Source organism: Embiotoca jacksoni, unplaced genomic scaffold (assembly GCF_022577435.1).
Source record: "Embiotoca jacksoni isolate LCO1_2020_lvr unplaced genomic scaffold, fEmbJac1.0.p SCAF_14, whole genome shotgun sequence".
In the NCBI taxonomy this organism is placed as follows: Eukaryota; Metazoa; Chordata; class Actinopteri; family Embiotocidae; genus Embiotoca; species Embiotoca jacksoni.
Window position 1 is genome coordinate 8977190 of NW_027185274.1, and position 19266 is coordinate 8996455.

The 19266-nt window shown below is 42.4% G+C and overlaps 4 protein-coding genes across 7 annotated transcripts in view; 2 read left to right on the forward strand and 2 right to left on the reverse strand.

Annotated features, from left to right (window-relative positions):
• Positions 1 to 30: 30 nt before the first annotated feature.
• Positions 31 to 2726, reverse strand: mrpl44 (mitochondrial ribosomal protein L44). Its single transcript, XM_069147866.1, has 4 exons — positions 2510 to 2726; positions 1261 to 1729; positions 922 to 1100; positions 31 to 707 (listed from the first exon to the last, which is right to left on the reverse strand). Exons 1-4 carry the CDS (start codon positions 2683 to 2685, stop codon positions 533 to 535), a joined length of 999 nt encoding a protein of 332 aa, XP_069003967.1. The 5' UTR covers positions 2686 to 2726; the 3' UTR covers positions 31 to 532.
• Positions 2727 to 2821: 95 nt separating this feature from the next.
• On the forward strand, positions 2822 to 6461 carry LOC138197207 (dynein axonemal assembly factor 1-like). The gene is made up of 2 exons (XM_069147865.1): positions 2822 to 3924; positions 4011 to 6461. The coding sequence occupies exons 1-2, from the start codon at positions 2955 to 2957 to the stop codon at positions 5612 to 5614; spliced, it is 2574 nt and encodes an 857-aa protein (XP_069003966.1). The 5' UTR covers positions 2822 to 2954; the 3' UTR covers positions 5615 to 6461.
• Positions 6159 to 11858, reverse strand: mffa (mitochondrial fission factor a). Of its 4 annotated transcripts, none has more exons than XM_069147868.1 (8): positions 11670 to 11858; positions 10784 to 11001; positions 10209 to 10378; positions 9995 to 10086; positions 8877 to 9038; positions 7183 to 7239; positions 6871 to 6955; positions 6159 to 6770 (listed from the first exon to the last, which is right to left on the reverse strand). In XM_069147868.1, exons 2-8 carry the CDS (start codon positions 10995 to 10997, stop codon positions 6639 to 6641), a joined length of 912 nt encoding a protein of 303 aa, XP_069003969.1. In that variant the 5' UTR covers positions 10998 to 11001; positions 11670 to 11858; the 3' UTR covers positions 6159 to 6638. The 4 variants fall into 4 exon arrangements, with proteins under 4 accessions (XP_069003969.1, XP_069003968.1, XP_069003970.1 ...); XM_069147867.1 differs by having other exon boundaries at positions 8877 to 9041; XM_069147869.1 differs by lacking the exon at positions 8877 to 9038.
• Positions 11859 to 12647: 789 nt separating this feature from the next.
• Positions 12648 to 19266, forward strand: part of egfem1 (EGF-like and EMI domain containing 1) — a 53837-nt gene continuing 47218 nt past the window's right edge. The window contains exons 1-4 of the mRNA XM_069147871.1: positions 12648 to 12876; positions 13975 to 14109; positions 14533 to 14642; positions 14779 to 14883. Of these exons, the coding sequence (XP_069003972.1) occupies positions 12794 to 12876; positions 13975 to 14109; positions 14533 to 14642; positions 14779 to 14883 (433 nt within the window). The 5' untranslated portion in view covers positions 12648 to 12793. The remainder of the gene's footprint in view (positions 12877 to 13974; positions 14110 to 14532; positions 14643 to 14778; positions 14884 to 19266) is intronic.

Consider the following 19266-nt stretch of genomic DNA (forward strand, 5'->3'; position numbering starts at 1 on the left):
TTAGTGGAAAAAGGGGCATTAACAAAGTCATAATGAACACATTTTTTTTTATTATTACAGGTGATACCGTATTGTAACGGAATACAAAATAAAACAAATGGCAACTGTATTATTTACAAGGGCACCACCAGATATCAGGGTTATTTCGTGCAACAGACTGCTTAGCCTGTAGGTTATCAGCCAGGATAGGCTACATGACCAGTGGACTATACTATTGAATATGTCATCAGATTTACTTATAAACAATTGGTCTGTCTAATACAGTTGAAAGCTGGATCTTACAACATAATCACACTATTCATTTGGACAATAGGGCTTTTCTTGCTTTCCTTTGTCTGGGGACCTGACATGTAAATACACAACAGACTCAATTCTGGCAGGTCCCCTGATGGAGCTTTGAGTTTAATAAGCTAGATGGTGACCTTCTTTTTCCTTTTACTTTCCCTCTTCAATCTATACTCTGAATGAGATTCCTGTCCGATCGTGCCTTCTCTAAAGGATTTTATGCTGCAGCATAAGAGTTGATACTTCATTAATTGCTGTTGACTGATTGAATTAACGGCTGCTGATGCTGCTGCTGAGGAGAGAAGTCCAACGGTCTGCGGTTCTCAGTGTAGCCATAAAGTTTCCGAAGGGCCACACGAGCTGCTTCTTCCTCAGCTGCTACGAGTGTCTCTCCTGGACCCTGAGCCAAAAGCTTCTTGTCACTGAATCAACAGAGATGAGCAGAGAAAAACAAAAATTAGCAACAAAAAAAAGGCAGATTATTCATAGAACACTTTTTACCACCAAATGTATTATGATTTCTTTTTGCGTCATACTCAAATTCAAAAGTGTAACTTGATTTTGAGGACATCTCAGCTCTATTGCCAACATGTTATATTCATTTATTTGCTGTACAGCAAACAGCTGCACACACACCTGTACAAGCCGACAAAGTATAGTGGCAAGACTGTGCTGGCTCCGGCAGATCGTATGAGGCGAGGCTCTGGCAGAGGAACATTCCTCTTAGTAAGCTCCTCCACCAGCAGACCCATGGGGTTGACCACAGTCCACATATCAAATAGGTCTTTCCCTATGAGCTGAGTCGCCAGGAAATCCTAGTTAGAGGGGAGAAGGTGGAGAAAAACCAAGAGATGTCATACCACTGTAAAAAAAAAAAAGAAAAAAAAGCGTGAACTGGAGAGTATTAGGGTGGACAAATCATAATTTCTTGGAAATAAATAATGAGTACACAATACTATGCAGAAAGCCTCTTACCCTGATAAAAAATCCAGTTTTCTCTGCTCCACTGCTTTCCTGAAGAGCTCCAATCACTGCCATTAATGTAGAGTGGAGCACATCATCTGGGATGGGGAAGTCTGCAGTCATGGTTAAGTCCTCAATGCCGAGGTTTCTTGCCACATTGGTCACAACTGCCTGACTGGTGAGGTGCCTTACAATACCATCCACCGCCTCGCCCGGCAGGCTCGGGAAGCTTGCCCGGCACCAGTCGGTCAGGAAGCTTTCGGTGAAACCCACTCCATTTCTACTCAGCTGAATGTTATCTTTCAGAACAAGAGCGGCGGTCTCAGAGTCCACACCCAAACTCTTTCTCCTCTCTTGCTCCGCCTGCAGGTAGCAGGGATTGATAAAGGCTGTTTTTAGGAGGTCGAGGGAGAAGTTCTCATGGAGACGGGTGTTGAAAGCCTGAACCTCCGCGTGGTAATCCCAGTGAGGGTGTTGAGACCTGAAAGACAGCCAATCATGGAGCTAAGGTGATGTCCACTCGTTACCACTTTAAAACAGCGTTTTAAAACAATGAACGATATCTGCCTGTATTAATGCTTTAGCAACTTTTTAGACTGTCTCCATGAAACCAACACACCTAAAAACGCGTATCACATGACATTCACATACACTGTCGGCATGCCGACCAAATCCGGTGATAGATTCTGTTTGGTGATCAATCAGGTTCAGTAACCTACAGTGTTGGTTGGGTTTACGCACCAGGAGTGAGATGGTGTTGGTAAAAAAAAACAAAAAAACATCGAGGCGGGTCACTAAATGCAGCACAACCAATATCCAAAATCTAAAGACAATAACGAGGCTTATAGCACGACATTGATATAATATCGACATATTGCCCAGCCTCAAACTGTGATACCAGTTAACGTGTAGAAAAGTATTTTAACAGATTATGGACACAACTTTATGGTTCAAATAGTACTGTCAATTTATTGAATCTAAAATTATAATTAAATGAGAAACATAAATTAAGGCCGGAGTGGGAACCAGACTTTTCCTCCACCTGGACAAAGAACCCACGATGGCTTGCTACGCCCCTGGACATATCTTAAAACCTGCAGTATCAATTCAAACGCTGCTAAACAGGCTGAAAACGTGTGAAATATGACTATAATGCTTTTTTTGTATCAATCCTACTAAATCGAGTGAGCTAAATAAACATACAGTGACCTATACATGAATGGCCTTGAGATGTTCCTTGGTGTCGTCGAGCGAGCATTACCGTGGCTTCGGCGGCGGAGGCCCTTCAAGCTTTAACTTCTTTGCCATGAGGTAGTTGTATGCTTTCATCCATCTCTTTTTCTCTCTGACCTGTGATAGTGAAATATTCCTGCAAACACGCTGGCAGTGAATTCCTAATGTCAGCGCACCACGATTTAATATGTACCCTGTCGCCATGTTGATCCAGTGACAGCGGGGTGCACCGGCTAAATGTGTCCGACCAGAAACAACAAAACTATCCGGCAGTCCAGACACGGCCGCAACGTAACGGCCAAAGCGTTACCATGGAAACGAACATAAACGGAAACTGGCGTTGGCGAACAGAGCGGACTTCTGAGGGACAGAAACTCGTTTCGACAACAACAACAACAACAACAAAAAAAAACAACTTTAGAAGCTAGATTACTTTAATTTCTCCTGAATGCCAATTTGATATAATTCCGGTGATGTCCACTGCTGAATTCCAAGAAACGACGGGAGACCAACGAAGGACAGCAGCTGAAATGGAAGCTAAAGGTGCTCAAAGAAATTCCGAGACATATGGAGCAGATGTCACGGTGAAGGATGGAGCTCAAGAAGACCTGGAAATTAACAAAAAATCGCAAAGTTCACCTCAAGAGACAAAGGAACAACAATCGGGGCCGCGGATGACCAAGAAATTCCTGAAAGACCATTGTAAGAAGTACAAACTGTACTCCACACCCCGTCTGAATGACACGCTCTATCTGCATTTCAAAGGTTTCTCCACTATCGAGAACTTAGAGGAGTACATAGGACTCAAGTGTCTCTGGCTGGAGAGCAATGGGCTTCAACGCATTGAGAACCTGGATGCCCAGATTGAGCTGTGCTGCTTGTTCCTGCAGCAGAACCTCATATACAAGCTGGAAAACCTTGAACCTCTGAAAAAGCTGTGCACCCTGAACGTCTCTAACAACTACATACGCACTGTAGAGAACATCTCCTGCCTCCCTGACCTGAGCACCCTACAGATTGCCCACAACAAGCTGGAAACTGCGGGGGACATAGAGCACTTGAGTCAGTGTCTGGCCATCAGTGTGTTAGACATGTCCTACAACCTGTTACGCGACCCTGAGATCCTCCTTGTGCTCGAGGCCATGCCAGAGCTGCGAGTCCTCAATCTAAAGGGAAACGAGGTGGTGAGAAAAATCCCAAACTACAGAAAGACCACGATTGTACGCCTCAAGCAGCTCACCTTCCTTGACGATCGCCCCGTGTTCCCTAAAGACAGGGCGTGTGCAGAGGCGTGGGCAGCGGGGGGGCTGGAGGAGGAGCGCAAGGAGAGGGAGCAGTGGGAAACACGGGAGAGGAGGAAGATTCAGGACAGCTTGGATGGAATGGCAATGATTCGAGAAAAAGCCCTGGAGAGACGACGCCTTCGAGAGCTGCAGGAGACAGGTGAAGAGTTTTCAGCATTTAGTACAAACAACACACAGAACAAATGCAGGTGTTCATATTTAAACAATACAATTGTTTCATTTCAGGGGAAATTGAGGCTCCCTCTACTCCAGAGACGCCGTGTGAGGAAAACAGCACCCAGATGTTGATGTCTGCCTTTGTGCAGGACAGCCTGGATGCCCATGAAGAGTTCTTGCAGAGTCAGTCAGAACAGGAGCCCGTTGAAAATCAGCCAAACAGTGAACATCTAGAAGCAGAGCAGCCAGGTGAAGTGCTGCAGAAAGAGCAGGTGGAGAACGATGACCAGGATCAATCTCAGATAGAGCAGCCAGAGAGAGAAGAGAAAGAAAGGGTGAGTCCGGAGCACCCAGAACAAGAAAGTGCCACCGGAAAGATGTTAGAGGAGGTAGAAGATAATAAACAACAAAACCAGTCAAGTGGAATCCAGTTCACGAGGAATGAAGCTGAGAAAGAGCAGTGTGAAAACAAACAGCCTCCTCCGGTCTGGGCACCTCTCCCCGAACCAGTCCACGGTCCCGGACCTCTCCCCGAACCAGTGCCTCTCCCTGAACCAGTGCACGGTCCCGGACCTCTCCCCGAACCAGTGCATGGTCCCGGACCTCTCCCCGAACCAGTCCACGGTCCCGGACCTCTCCCCGAACCAGTGCCTCTCCCTGAACCAGTGCACGGTCCCGGACCTCTCCCCGAACCAGTCCACGGTCCCGGACCTCTCCCCGAACCAGTGCACAGTCCCGGACCTCTCCCCGAACCAGTCCACGGTCCCGGACCTCTCCCTGAACCAGTCCAGGGTCCCGTACCTCTCCCCGAACCAGTGCACGGTCCCGGATCTCTCCCCGAACCAGTCCACGGTCCCGGATCTCTCCCCGAACCAGTGCCTCTCCCCGAACCAGTGCACAGTCCCGGACCTCTCCCCGAACCAGTCCACGGTCCCGGATCTCTCCCCGAACCAGTGCCTCTCCCCGAACCAGTGCACAGTCCCGGACCTCTCCCCGAACCAGTCCACGGTCCCGGACCTCTCCCCGAACCAGTGCATGGTCCCGGACCTCTCCCCGAACCAGTCCAAGGTCTCGGACCTCTCCCCGAACCAGTGCACGGTCCCGGACCTCTCCCCGAACCAGTCCAGGGTCTCGGACCTCTCCCCGAACCAGTGCACGGTCCCGGACCTCTTCCCGAACCAGTCCACGGTCCCGGACCTCTCCCCGAACCAGTGCCTCTCCCCGAACCAGTGCATGGTCCCGGACCTCTCCCCAAACCAGTCCATGGTCCTGGACCTTTGGTTACAGAGCTGGAGGATGAAGAGCAGCTGGAAACCATTCCCTTTCCACCAAGTCGCTCACTGTGGATCGATGACCTGCCCGATTTGGAGGATGTGGACACAGAGGACTTTACTGCATTTTCTCAGCAGGTGTTCAAACCAAAAATAGAAGTCATATCAGGAAGCAGTGATGAGGAAGAACCAACCGGGAATCAGAGTGACAGCATCTCCACCTTTGCTCCAGATACAGAGTCCTTGTTCTTAATGAGCGTCTGCGACAAATCAGCTGATGTTTGTAATGATTCTTCATCACTGCTGTACCCAGAGGATGGGGAGGTCCTCTTGCAGCACCCACACTACAAGACAAACCAAAGCTCCTCTTCACCACGCTGTCTGATTCAAGAGCTGGATTAATGCTTTCAGATTTGAAAACCCAATTTTCCTCCAAGATTTTCTAAGATTAGCCTCGTCTCACACGGGCCAGCTTCAAATAAAATAAAACGTATAAATGACAAATATTTGACTGTCAGGCCACGAACGCTCAATCTGGTCACAGCTTTAATATTCAAAATACATATTTAGTTCTTAAGAATAGTGAAAGATAATTCATTGCCTAGCATATTTGTGTTTAAAGAATTTCATAGCCATTGTGTTTGTTTGGTTGTCATTTGTAACACTTCTTGTGAAAACAATAAATCCTGAATCTGATCAGTTTTCTTTAAAAAATACAACAATACTTTGATTCAGCTTTTGGTGCATCTCATGATAAAGGTGATCTAAAGTAATTAAAAAATAAAATAAACATCAGCATTAAGCAAATATGATTTAAAAAAAAAATGAACCCATGTTAATAAAAAAATAAAAAAAGGTTTAATTTTATATGTCTGGCCAATTTGTGAGAGAGATAAGAGTTTGTTCATTCATTCTTCGTCAGCAAAAAAAAATCCAGGACAACACATCATCTATATGGTTTTACTAAAGTGTATTACATTTCCCAGTCCAAGTCATGTATCACTCTCTCTGCAATAAATATTCAACATGTTCCCACCATGGAGCTGTATGTCACCGCACGGCAGCTCCAATTTTCTATTTGTAAATTATGCTATACTGCGTCTCTGCATGAGTGCTTTTCAAAGCTCTGAATAACATGAACAAATATTTACAACAAGTCATACCTAGCAGTGGGCGAGAAGAATTTGGAATAAAACCAAAACATGAGAAAATGGAAGAGACAGGGTGAAATAAGAGTAAAAAAATAAAACTGTACATGTATTAAATTAAGTCAAAATACTGAGCCTGTGTGCGGCAGACCTCACACTGGCATGTGCTGAGGTCTTCTCACACAGGAACTGAGTGCAGCGGGTAGCTAACATTTGACACATAGAATAAGGGAGAGTATGTTCTCCTGTCATGCTGAAGGCAGAAACACAAGTCAGCGCTAACGTCGCAGCCACACCCAAGTGTTGACCAGCCAGAAAGCCACAGTGACGGAGTACAGGATCATCTCTCGCTTTGCTCGCTCCTTGTTCTCCTCTTCCAAATGTTGGAGTCTCCGGTTCAACTTGATGAGCTGTTGACGAATCAGAGAGGAAGGTTTTTCTCAGTCACAGTGGTTCCACAATCATCTCTTGCAGCACGAGATTGAGAAAACGTATTTATTAGGAACTAACCTGACGTCGGAGTGTTGTTGCATCAACCACGGTCATGTCATCGGACGTCCCATCCAGAGTGGCTTCATACGTTGATAATGCAAGCCTTAAAAACGAGAACGGCTGCTTTTGAGATTTGCCCGATTCAACCAGTTACGACAGAGTGTCAAATTTTAATATAACATTTCAGATTTACTGCGCAGTTTAACAGTAGTAACAACAGTTATTTTTCCAACAGGACTTAACCTAATTTTGGACCCAAATGAGAACACAAGGCAGGAAAAGGATGAGGACAAGGAGAGAGGAAGAGAGTGAAGTGGCAGGTGAAGTTACCTGGAGTCATGCAGGGGGTTGGAGCTCGAAGCCGACCCCCCTCGCAGTGATGGTTTGCTGAAGAAGTGGGGAAAGACAGAGTTGGGAGAAGGCAAAAGAGATAGAGAAACACAGTGTTGCATACATGCACACAGCTGGCATGTTCCTCGCATACCTACACTATTTGCGTTGCCATAGAGACCAACAGGTTAATCTTTCTAAGCCTTTTCCAATGTCTTAAGCCCAGTTGGGACCAAAGATTCGCAATTGGACAAAACCGGTTTGGAGCATTGCTGGGAAAAGTTGCAGCAGTGTGAACTGTCTCGTCTCAGCTCGACTCCACAGAGCTGATGGTGTCGCCTGAGACTCAGCTTGTCAAATCACAAGTAGACAGTTTTAGACAGTAAGGCATGATGGTTCGTGTTTTTTCTGATTGTTAGAGGCGACACAAACGCCTCTAAACAACAGAACTGCTTCAGAAAAACACGAGGGGAGGTGAAGGGGAGCGGGGTGGCCATTTTGTTTCAAAATCACTGCATAAATTCCCATAAGCTCCCTTGACCTTCTCTTTCATTTTTTTTTTTCGCCATTTCAATACAATTTAAAATGCAGCTGTCGCAAATAACTCATTATCCTCATTCATGTTTTAAGATGTTATAAAAAAAACCCAGCAAGTTTCAGAATCTTGCAGACTGGCAATTTGTGAGTAGTTGCATGTTTCACATCACGTCATCATGAATATTTGGTCTGAACTGGGTCTTATTTGACAGAAAATGCTCTTTGTGAGATTTATTTTAGATTCTCCTTCTAAAATATATCATATTTGTAAAGCTTTGGTTTACAGAGGTCGTTCCACAACCACAAATGAGGCTAAGACTATGGAAAAATGTTTAGTGTTTCTTGTACGCAGAAGGTATGAATACACATTTAGAGGACTTTTTCTGCCTTCACCTTGTAGCTGTCTCAGGAAGGCAAACAGTCAAAAGCTGAAAGAGTTTTGCAACAACCTGAGTAAGGTGAAAGCTGAAATTTGTATGTGAATATTTAGGGTTCTTTTAGTTCAGTAATGAACTCGTATGTTCTACACACTGTTTATTTTAGACTGTTTATTTTGTGTTTTCAGCTTCTGACTCTCGAGCACCTGTGAAGTTTTGAACTTGAAGGAAGAATACGTGGTCAGCACTCGTTCAATTCATACGGGCCTCTATTTTGTACGGGTACTGTTCTGATGATGATACATCAAACACGTTTCCTGAAGGGAATCAAAGTGAAACTAACAATTTGTAGTTTTTGTCCTGGTCAACAAAAAATTGTCAACTATCATCACTATTTGCTTCTGAAATAGTGGGTGGCTCGCTCCTTCACCGGATATTATTGGAATGGAATATTTAATCAGTAATGGCCTGAACCAAAGCCATAAATTAGTATGGTGCATAATAATCATTAAATCCATGCTTATTAATATTGTTACTCGAGGTTAGAAATATCTAGAAATTGGTCACATACCGCTTGAGACTACACAGCTGACACCTTGTGACCATTTCCCCTTTCCTAAAGTTTAAAGTATTTTTTTTTTCAGTCTGTCAGGAAGATATCTGATACAGTCTGTATTGACCTTTCTGAAGGTTTCTATCCATTTGGCCAATTTAAAAAAAAAAAAAAAAAAAAAAAAAAAAATTCTAAGCAATAAAACGACCAGATTATTGTGAGGTCACCTGCGAGGGTTCTCATCCAAAACCTCCAGGACCTGCTGGTAGGCGCGACGCGTGGTGGACTGGAGGAAAGATAGAACACCGCTAGCGCTGTACACGTTGTGTTCTTCAGCCACGGTGAGAGAGGGGCAGGGGTGGACAGTGGCTGGGGGACACACGGTCGCACTGCTGAGTGCCCAACATTAAGAGCAGCAAATTCAGAAGCAGAGGGAGGAAAAGGACAAAGGAGGATAGAAGAGAAGGAGGGGAAAAAAAGGGACAGATAAAAGGAAAAGAAACTGTCCTCAACTGACTTGCAAAAATCCCAACCGAGTGACTGTGAATTGAAACAACAGCCAAAAACTAAAACCGGCTGACCAGTTACAGTGTTTAACTTAAGTATAACACACTCAAACAAAAAGCAGCAATGCAAAAGGAAATTATTGTAATTTCGTTTGAATTGGATAATCAAGACAGAAACTATCGTGTTTACTGTTCAAGCCACATGCCAGGACACCTTATGCAGCTGTGTTGCAGAAAGACACGAGGACATAAGAAGTTTTTTTTTGCCCCACAATTACATGATTAATATGCTCAAATACCAAGTACCAATCTGCCGCAGTCTTTATGATGTTCTCGCGGAAAGCTAAAGATGCAAAGCACACGTTGTGTAAACCAGGCCTCCAACAGTGAAGCTAATTCAGGTATTTGAACTGCTTCACATTAAAAATGTACACTCTGCATCACAATTTTCTTTCATTGTGTTTTGTTTTGTGCTCCACTGTGTTACTGAGAGGGGAGTGGGGTCTTCAAATGTGCAACATTGTTCATTCATGCCCGCTAAACATTTTACCATCAGTACACGATCAGGTTAAACTGATTAGTGCCTCAATCGTTTAAAATCATGATGTTAATAGATTAGTGTCAGTGACCACGACAACTGGATTCTGCATTAACACTAAAAACAGCAAGCGTTCTCACAACACAGTACGAGTGACAACAGACAACCAGCTGTGCAACAACAAAGGCACAAAAGAAACCATAAAACCAAAAGAAAGATGTGTCATGCTGCCACATGCAGATGGGTGATAAGATGGAGCTGGCATCAGGTGTATACTACTAATACGACTAATACTACTCACGCAGAGTCATTGTGCATCAGCTGACTGTTATGACGGATAGCTGCATTCTCACTGGCTGAGCGTTCCCGCCGTAAACGTCCTTGGTGCCGCAACTACAAGAAATAATAATCCCAATTTATTCAAGTTATGCTTTGCTCTGAAGACAATAATGAGTGGGTTTTTATATTGTGTCCTTACTCTTTAGTAATAAAAAATGTATTGTTTTATCACTTACACCCTCCTCGCTGTCAGGAGCAACCCGCTGCTCCTCTTCCATGAAGTCCAGGGGCCGCTCATTCAGTGTGAGGACTCTGGGTGGCGTTTTAAGCGCGAGGGCCTCCAGTGGTGTTGACTGGATAAGGTCCAAGTCTCTGGGTCTGGAGAACTGGGAGTCGTTACTGTCTCCTGACAAAGTAAGGTGTGGTGTTCAGAAAGAAAGACTGATGTATTTTGCTGTTCACTTCAGAAAGAGCTATGATTAGTACACAAAGGTTGAATAATGACATGTAGCAGTTTTACGTGTATAGAGACTAATTGACAGTGACCGTATAGTGCCCGTGTACTTTCAGATTTGTTGCAAATAGTTGACATGATACTACTGCTGACATTAAATTGGCCAGCGATGGACAAAGTCCTGGGCCACTGATGACGTATCCAGTATCTATCAATGACTGTGAAACAGCCACATAATTGTGAGATCAAAGTCGGCTGACAATCACAAATGAGCTGCAGAGTCTGTTGTCAGAAGGGACTTTGAACAGCACGGAAACACAGCCCTTACATTGACTAAACATTTTACAGTGTACCAACCCGTGATCACAATTCTCTCTGGGACTTGCATGATGACGCTGTGCGGGACCAACTGTGATCCAAAGTTAGGGTCCTCCTGGCTTTGATGAGCCACTTTGAGCATCTCAGGGATGCGCATCCTCTGACTGATCCCCTCCGTGTACTCCAGCTCATAGTGGATCCGGTTCATCTCCGCCATCTCAGCCGTGGGGGAGGGGAATGCTGCTCCGTTCATTTGGCTGTGTGGACAGATTTGTTGAGCAACACAGAACTAGTTGTGAGCCACACAAAAAAAAAGACAAGACCGATCCGAACAATCCTCGAGCCCAAACACTTTTAATTGTCAACCTTGTTGAACTTGCTGTACATGTACTGGCACACCTTAGTTAAATTAAGCTACTACACATGCGTCACAAAACAAGAAACTCCACTCAGATATCCTGATACTCAAAGAGAGTCTTGACGTATCCGAAAGGGAGGGATGGGGGGAGGGGGGGGGGCAGGGCGATGTTAGAGATGGAAACAGGCTCGTGACACCATCATATGATGAAAACAGTGTCTTCTGATACTGCAGAAGGTCACAAAGGGACACTAATAATAATAATAATAATAATAATAATAATAATAATAACCACTTGGCAAGCAAGATAGTTTGTAGCAGCGAACAGCTGCTGCTCCCATTACAGACCCGAGTATTTTTATCAACGTTCACGCTGCCATGCTATTATCAACATGTGTAAAAAGCTAATACAGCAGCTAATGTAACCCAAGATCCATGCGTGTTGAAAGAAATGCGTCTCCGTCTAATTCTGTAGGTTAGTTTTGTTTCGACAGTTGATGAAAAGTGTCAGAAAACACCTTAGATTAGCGCCATTTCCGGCTAAACGCGACAGCCTCGGTTTCTTACCGTCTGGTTGGTTGCTAAGGACAGCGTCTCTCCAAAGAATGTATTTATCAAATTATAACCGGAATGACTCTCTCGAGGTACTCCGTGACGCACTCCTAAGTTAACGTTTAACAAATGGTGGAGCAATCAAGCATCTCGTTGTGTTGATACGAGAGAGGAAGCTCCTCTCCTCTTTCGCTCCTTCCTCTGTCTGGGCTCTAAACAGGAAGTGCCGAGGATTAGACGGAAGTTACGTCATGGGCACCAAGCGCTGAAATTAAAAGCCGAAACCTGAGGAATCTTATTTTGTTTCATTTTATACATAATTTGGGTTCCTTGTGCAATCTATACCTATTATTTACTATTCATATTTTGTTAATTATATTTTTCATGTATTTTCAAATATTCTATAGCTATCCGAGATGTTGACAAGTACTTTCAAGTTTTAAATAACTTATCTATACTATGAATCTATGTATGCACCTGGGCTTTTTACTTCCTTTTGCAGCATTTAACAAGCTGACACTTGTGATCAATAAACTTGACCTAAATGTAATCCATATTTAAGTATAAGTGTAAAAGTAAGAGCCTGTAGTTTCATGCATGTTTAATATTAATTGATTTGGACTTATATTCAATAAAACATATATTCAATAATTTAGGTGGGGCCTCTCGGACTGCATTACATTAAGAGGTTTTAGTTATATTTTGATACAGCTTAATCCATTCCCATTTTTATATACCTGCACAAGGGGGGCGGAATTTATCAAAAGTGTAACCCTTTAATTTAGTGAGAATTTGTTTTGATGACCCAACTTTTTATCGCATTTTTTTTGTGTGTAAGAAATCGTATTGAAAAACGGCTTTCTGTGTTAATGTCAATGCCGGGGGGTTGGAGAGATGGCCCCACAGTAACTGTGGGTGGTGCGTATATTCGGAGCCATTCAAAGGCTGCCATTGACAGGAGACAAGCCGTCCCTCTGCTTAACCAGTAGGCCTACACGGGAAATCTGGAATACCAATGCAAGATAAACAGAAACTTTTGAGTCTTCTAGCGGCGGACTTCCCTGTGTCAGGATGCTCTTCATTTAACCGATATAGAGACGACTGAATACTTCGCTCCGTGTTTGTAATCGGCTGAAATTATGTTCCCACAGATTAACATTTTGTGTGTGATATTATTCAGCACTGTGCATATCACGTCATCCGTGGAACTACAACTTGGCATGTAAGTAACATGTTATTATTTAGATCGTTTCCTCCGTTTTCCATTTGCACGCAGGCTGTTAGAGTGTATTGGAAAATCAGGTGAATGAAACAGTTTTCATTTTACATAGGCTACTGTAGATAAAACAGAAGTAGCTTGCCATAGCTTCTATTTTTTTTTAAAGACTGTTAGACCAAGGTTTACAAAAAACGGAACTTTTGCTTTTGCCTTTTATTTCCTAATTGTTTCCTTTTCGTTGCTCCTTGTGTTACTCTGCTCAATGCCCACTAGGAGTCTCTCTTTCAGGTCCCCCTGATATAGGCTCTATGGTCCCCTGTGAGCATGGATGTGTATTTTACTGCACTGTTGTAACGTGCATAGTGGAATGTGTTTTTCTTTTCTTTCTTTTTTGCGGGGTAGTAGGTTTCTGAATTTAAATAGAGTGTGCTGGACATGATTGAAGGAATAGTTTTCATTACAGGAGAAACAGAATCCTTCCTCTAATTAACTTCAGGCTGCTCTGTATTGAAGCCATATGGTTTGTGAAGGCGGAACCTCTGCATAGTTTACCTGCACTAACAACAACACAAACAGATGCAGCCTACATATACAGGACTGTATAGTTCAAATCTATAGTTTTTTTAATTGAACCCGTACACATCAGTGCGTGCGTGCACATGACCATGCCAACACATTTCCAGAAGAATTTCTTTGGTTGTTTATTGGGTGCTGTGAGCAACATCGAAATCATGGACTGTTTTTTTTTTTTTTCTGGACTTTAATCAAACATATTGCACTAAACAGGAAGCTACATAATTGCTTGACAAACGTGTGTGTCATGAACTGATGTTCATGCAAAAAAAAAAAAAATGTGTTGTACATGTGGAACCATCAGAATCTCTACCTATCGCTCCCAGTGATTTAACAACCACAACATACTACTTAATAAAATGAAAATTAAACACAAAGTTAAGGTTAAGGTCTGAAATGTCATTTTAAAAGTATCAAGTAAATCTTTTATTATTATTGCAGACTTTTAAGTTAAAAATTGTATTTCTTGATTGCATTTGTCCATTCCTTTCTCTAATTCCTCCGTATGTCTATGTTTTCCATGCACAGGCCAAATGTTTGTGCTGACCAGGAGATATACATGTTGGGGGGCCGTCAGCCGTGTGTCCAGGCTTTTACCCGCATGGTGAAAGTTTGGAAGCAGGGCTGCACAAGCCACAAATGGTGTATGGGCTATGAGAGGAGGTAAGAGCAATCATACATTCACAGTGCAGAAATGTGACGGAGAAGAGTACGCTACGTATCCACCCACAGCTTGAATTATACTGGCCAAGTGTATTTATCTTTGTCAGTCACAAACTACACTGGATTTACGGGGGTTCAGTGTTTTTGCACATGAAGGATGACAGACTCTTTTCTTTTCCCTAGCCCATTTGCTGATAATTTCATCTTTTGGTAATGCTACTGATATAAAACCAATAGATATGTGCACCTGACATTGTAATCACATTATAGCTTAAAGACATAATTTTGAGCTATAGTATAAGGCTCATGAAAGCAGATTTTATTTGTGGGGTGCGAATAATCATTACCTTTGTGAGTATGGTCATAGCTTAAAATGGAACTACCTGAAAATCATGGGACTGTAACAGAATCTTTCCTCCTCAGGTTAGCATACTACACAGCATATAGGCAAGTGTACAGCATGGATTTGCACACAGTCTATAAGTGCTGCCCTGGCTGGACTAAGGAGGGTGAAGAGAAGGGCTGTCTACACAGTGAGTAATAGCATTTCACTTACATTCAGTATATATCAGATATGGATAGTGTTGATATTGCTGTAAACAGTATTTAAAGAAACACAAAGATGAATACATCATCAGCATTATGGTATTTGTTATGTTATATCTGCAGGAGTGTGCGGTACAAATACTTGTTTCAATGGAGGCAGATGTGCAGAGACTGGGGACCACATATGTCATTGTCCTTCGGGCTTTAAAGGGACACAATGTCAGTATGGTAAGTTGTCATTCTTGATGAAAACTAAGTTGATTTTTAACACTACTTGCATCACATGGAGTCATTCTTACATTCGAGAGCTGAGTGCAGCTCTGGAAATCAATAAACTCACTCGCATCTTCAGAGGACACCATGTTGTCAAAGCCCAGTTCAGACCTTATGCTTTCACTTTGCAAAAGTGTAGTGTAGCTGTGATTGGATGGGGCTGCTCTGTGGGGTCTCTGGGTAGTTAAAAGTAGAAGACATGCTCTCTGGGAGGAAGGACTTCCTTTGAAGGTGAGAGCCTGGAGTGTTGTGGCTGAGCCACCTGAACCTCTACTCTGTGAAAACTCTGTGTTAATTGGATATTTTTAGTTCTGGTTCCTTTTGGTAAAATAAGTCAAACCTGGAACATTAGAAACTTGGTTACATAATAATATTTCACTCTTGAATAGTTCAACTTGTTTATAATACGTTGGATTACTCAAATGGTATTATGTTGTGACTAGTAACTTCAAGGAATAGGTCAACATTTTGTAAACAGAAATTTTTGTTTTTGTTTTCTGGTGCAGAGTTTGCTGAGAAGGTCCAAATCACTCTGATATACGTATGCTAAATATGTCTTGGCTTCTTCTCCGCTGGTTTCCTGGCCACTGCTCAGAGGATGGGTTTTGACCATTTAGTTGAGCCAAGCTATAGCTTTCCCCCCATGTTTACAGTCTTCATGTCAAGCTAACTGGCTGCAGGATATAGCTTTATAATTACTGTACAGATGTGAATGTGGTATCAGTTTTCTTAACTACAGACTGCCAGAAGATAAATGCACCTAATCATATTTTATTACATAAATTGCAATAAAATATCTGAAAGCTGACTAACTTTAGATACAAATTTAACATTTTTGGGGCAGAAACACTTGAGGACGTGTACAGACAAAAACAGGACATACTACTTCAATGACGTCGGCCTCAGACTTCTGGATTAACTGCAACTGAACAGTGCCTGGGAACTGTCACAGTTAAATAGTAAACAACTACAGTAAAGCTTGTTTATAACCTGAGTGTCCCTCTTGTCTCTGAGCATTGTCATGTTACCCTCAGCGTTTGTTCTGCACATAACACTGCAGTTTACGTCAACATGTAAATAGGGGGGTGGTTGTTAGTCCTGCAGGATATTTGGTTTCTACCCCCCACATGCTCGCAAACATACAAACACACACACTGCAGAGGCTTTCCCTTTTTAATTCTTTGACTTTCCCAGAAGGAAGGCGCTGCTGGAGGTTTTAAACAGTCCTCTCTCTTGCTGGGACATTTCACACGAATGTGTTGTCATTTGTTAGAGGTAGCGCTTGCGTTTGTTTTGACATGGGCTCTTTGGTTTTCACACGTTGAAGTGACAGATTGGGATTCGGAGATATCAGATCTAATCAGAAATCCTCCCTGTTTTTCCTTCTCTCTTTCACATCCTGTGCTCCGATCGTCTTTGAGAACTCACATCTTGCTCTTTTGTTTTTGTAAAACGCTTTTCCTTGTCTCATCTCTAGAGACAGATTTATCCGCACTCTTCTGCCGGAGTCATTATACAGGCAGAGAGTCAGCCAAGCTCCTGCGTTCAGCCAGGTTCAAGCTCTGCTTGATTTCAGGGGCAAATAATCCAGCATTATAAGATCACAAGTAACTTTCTTTTCTGTATTTCATTAGGTCAAAATGATTTAATTCATTATAATGGTCTGGTCAGATTTTTATAAAAGTAGCCCTAAGTGATGTATGAGTAGAATAAGAGATAACACTGTTTTGTAAGAGCAACATCTGCATTTGCTGTGCTTAAATGAGAGTGTCATATTGCTCCAGTTATGCAATATTAATAGTAATTAATAGAGTTAAGTATACTTTTTGACAGTATCAACACAGAGAGCAGTAATAATGCTGTGAAATCTGTCCCTGCAGGTCCAACAGAAGAGGTTTCTCCCTAAACTGCTAAAACAATTAATACACAGAGCTTCTGGGAAATTTGAACAACGCATTCATAAGTGATGAGAGCATAGATGTGAAAATCAGCAGCGGTAGTCTGACATATGGCTGCTAACATACACAATGTAAAGTGAATAGCATGATCTTACGTGTGATAGTAAAACTCCTGGCAGCTCATAAGTTAGACAGTGAATATTTTAAATGATAAGACTGGCAGACAAATATTTTTCAAAAAAATGCAGTAAATTCGATAGAAAAATTTAACCATGTTTCTAAAGAGGAAAACATAAAATTGTGACTTGTTTTGTTTACATATTAAGGAAGATGGTTGTTAAATAAATCTTTCAGGCTAAATTTCATGAGAGAGCAAAAAAATGTGTTGATTGTTTCCAGAAACATGATTCAAAGATTAACATGGCTACATCACTAAAGTTAAACCAGCAATGATTTTGACAGTTATGGATAAAAATAACATTTTACTGTTAAAGAGTTAAGCCTTATTTCTTTAGCTCATTCTTGTTACCAACCTTATAAAGAAAGAAAACATTACAGTACAGTAGATATGAGACGTGAATTATCAAGAGACACCTAGAAATATGGAAATCTATATGTGCACATGGAGCCACCAGGGAAACTGTTCATTATTAGATTTGTGTTTTGAGCTTTTACATTCCATGATGCCAGACTTATTACTGTCCTGTATGTGATTCATGTACAATGGAGAAAAAGCAGATACGTTAAAAACGCTGGAATGTTCACCTCTAGATTTATCCTGGTTAAAGGTAACTGGTCCTGCTCTTGTGTCATGGAGGACAGGACTTCATCACATTTATTGTATGGTGTTTCCTGTATGTTCGTATCTTCTCCCATGTGACTTTAATCCTGCTGCATGTAATATCTATTGTATTGTGTGGCTGCTGGTCGGTTTGTATATCAACATATCTTTAGGTTTCTATACTATATTCTGCAACCTGTACTGGAGCCTGAGGTTACTCATGAGCTGCTGTTCCATGGCATAGATTGTCCAGTCGTTTTAAGTTTCCTCAAGAGAGTTACTGTCTTTTATTCAGTGTTTTTGATGTGTTTGTATTAGTCAAAGGTGCTTGTTCTCGCTCAGTTGCTGTTGAGGACGTTCAATATGTGTGTGTTTTAGGGTACATTTTGTGTGTTTATGTGTTGATGGTGCCAGTTGTGGCTTAAGTAGTAAACTGGGTCGTCCTGCGTTGGTGGTTTGAACTGTTGCTCCACTTTTTCTTGGACAAATAACTGATCAGGCATGCCACCGCCTTGTATGGTTTCTGCATGACAGCTCTGACACCATGGATGAGTGAATGAGAGGCAAATTGAAAAGTGCTTTGTGTTGTAAGGTAGAAAAGTGCAGCCCATTTACCATACGATGCAAGCTGCGATTAAAGAAGCTGTTCATGTTTTTGTGTTGACAATGTGTTGGTTTGGTGTTTGGACACCTTTACTGTTTTGGCTCTCTTTCGCTGCTCTTATGAGCTTCCTTTTCAGCTACATGCACAACAGGCAGCTGTTTTCAGCATAAATCTCTGAAAACCTGCTGTACACCTGCTCAGGAACAAACAGTATTCACAAAGAAGGCTAGCAACTAGCTGGTGAACACATTGGAGCGTTTAGAGTCTTTAACTTCTTTCAGGAGTTGGTAATAACCCAAATCATAACTAAAAGGTAAGTGAATATTGAACTTAGATTCTACAGGAAACCAAACATGGGATGTTTAATAAAAGTACTGAAGAAGGACATTTCATCCTAAAAGGTGATATTGTGTTTTGTTTAGATGCCCCAACAAGCCCTTAGATTGCTTGTGGCAAATAGCTCTCTATTACTATTAGTACTGCCACTGTACTTCCTCAGACAGACCTATTAGTTAAATTATAAGGATAAAGAATACAGAGGGAGTGCTGCAGAAGCAACACATCAGCTCTGGCTTTTTAGCACAGTTAAGCCGCGATAGATTTCAGTGGAGGGAGAATGTACTGAGATCAGTGCGGAAGAAAAGTCTGACTCTGGTTATAGTTAAAGCTCGAATCCATGTTCTGTCCCCACTACCCTCTTTTCAGCACTCATCATCAACTGGTTTCTTGAACTGTTTCTCTCTTTGGTGTTCCTGCCAAGTGGTGCTGGTAGAGCCAACTGTGTGTTGTGGGGGCTGACTGGCCACCTGCTTCCAATCCAGTATGAGACAGTAGGCATTGTCCATGGAAATGTATGTCAGCCACTGACACCAAGGCCATGGTGTTGACACTGTGAGGTAATAAACAGCCTGTGCTTAGACACTCGAGCCTGCTCTTTAATAGATGTATTTACCCCTGCTTGTGAATACCACTCTGTCTCACTCTATTAAGCCTTGGATAGGCATTGCTTTGGTTACATTGGTGCTTGAGTCTGCATGAAATTAAGAGACCACAGG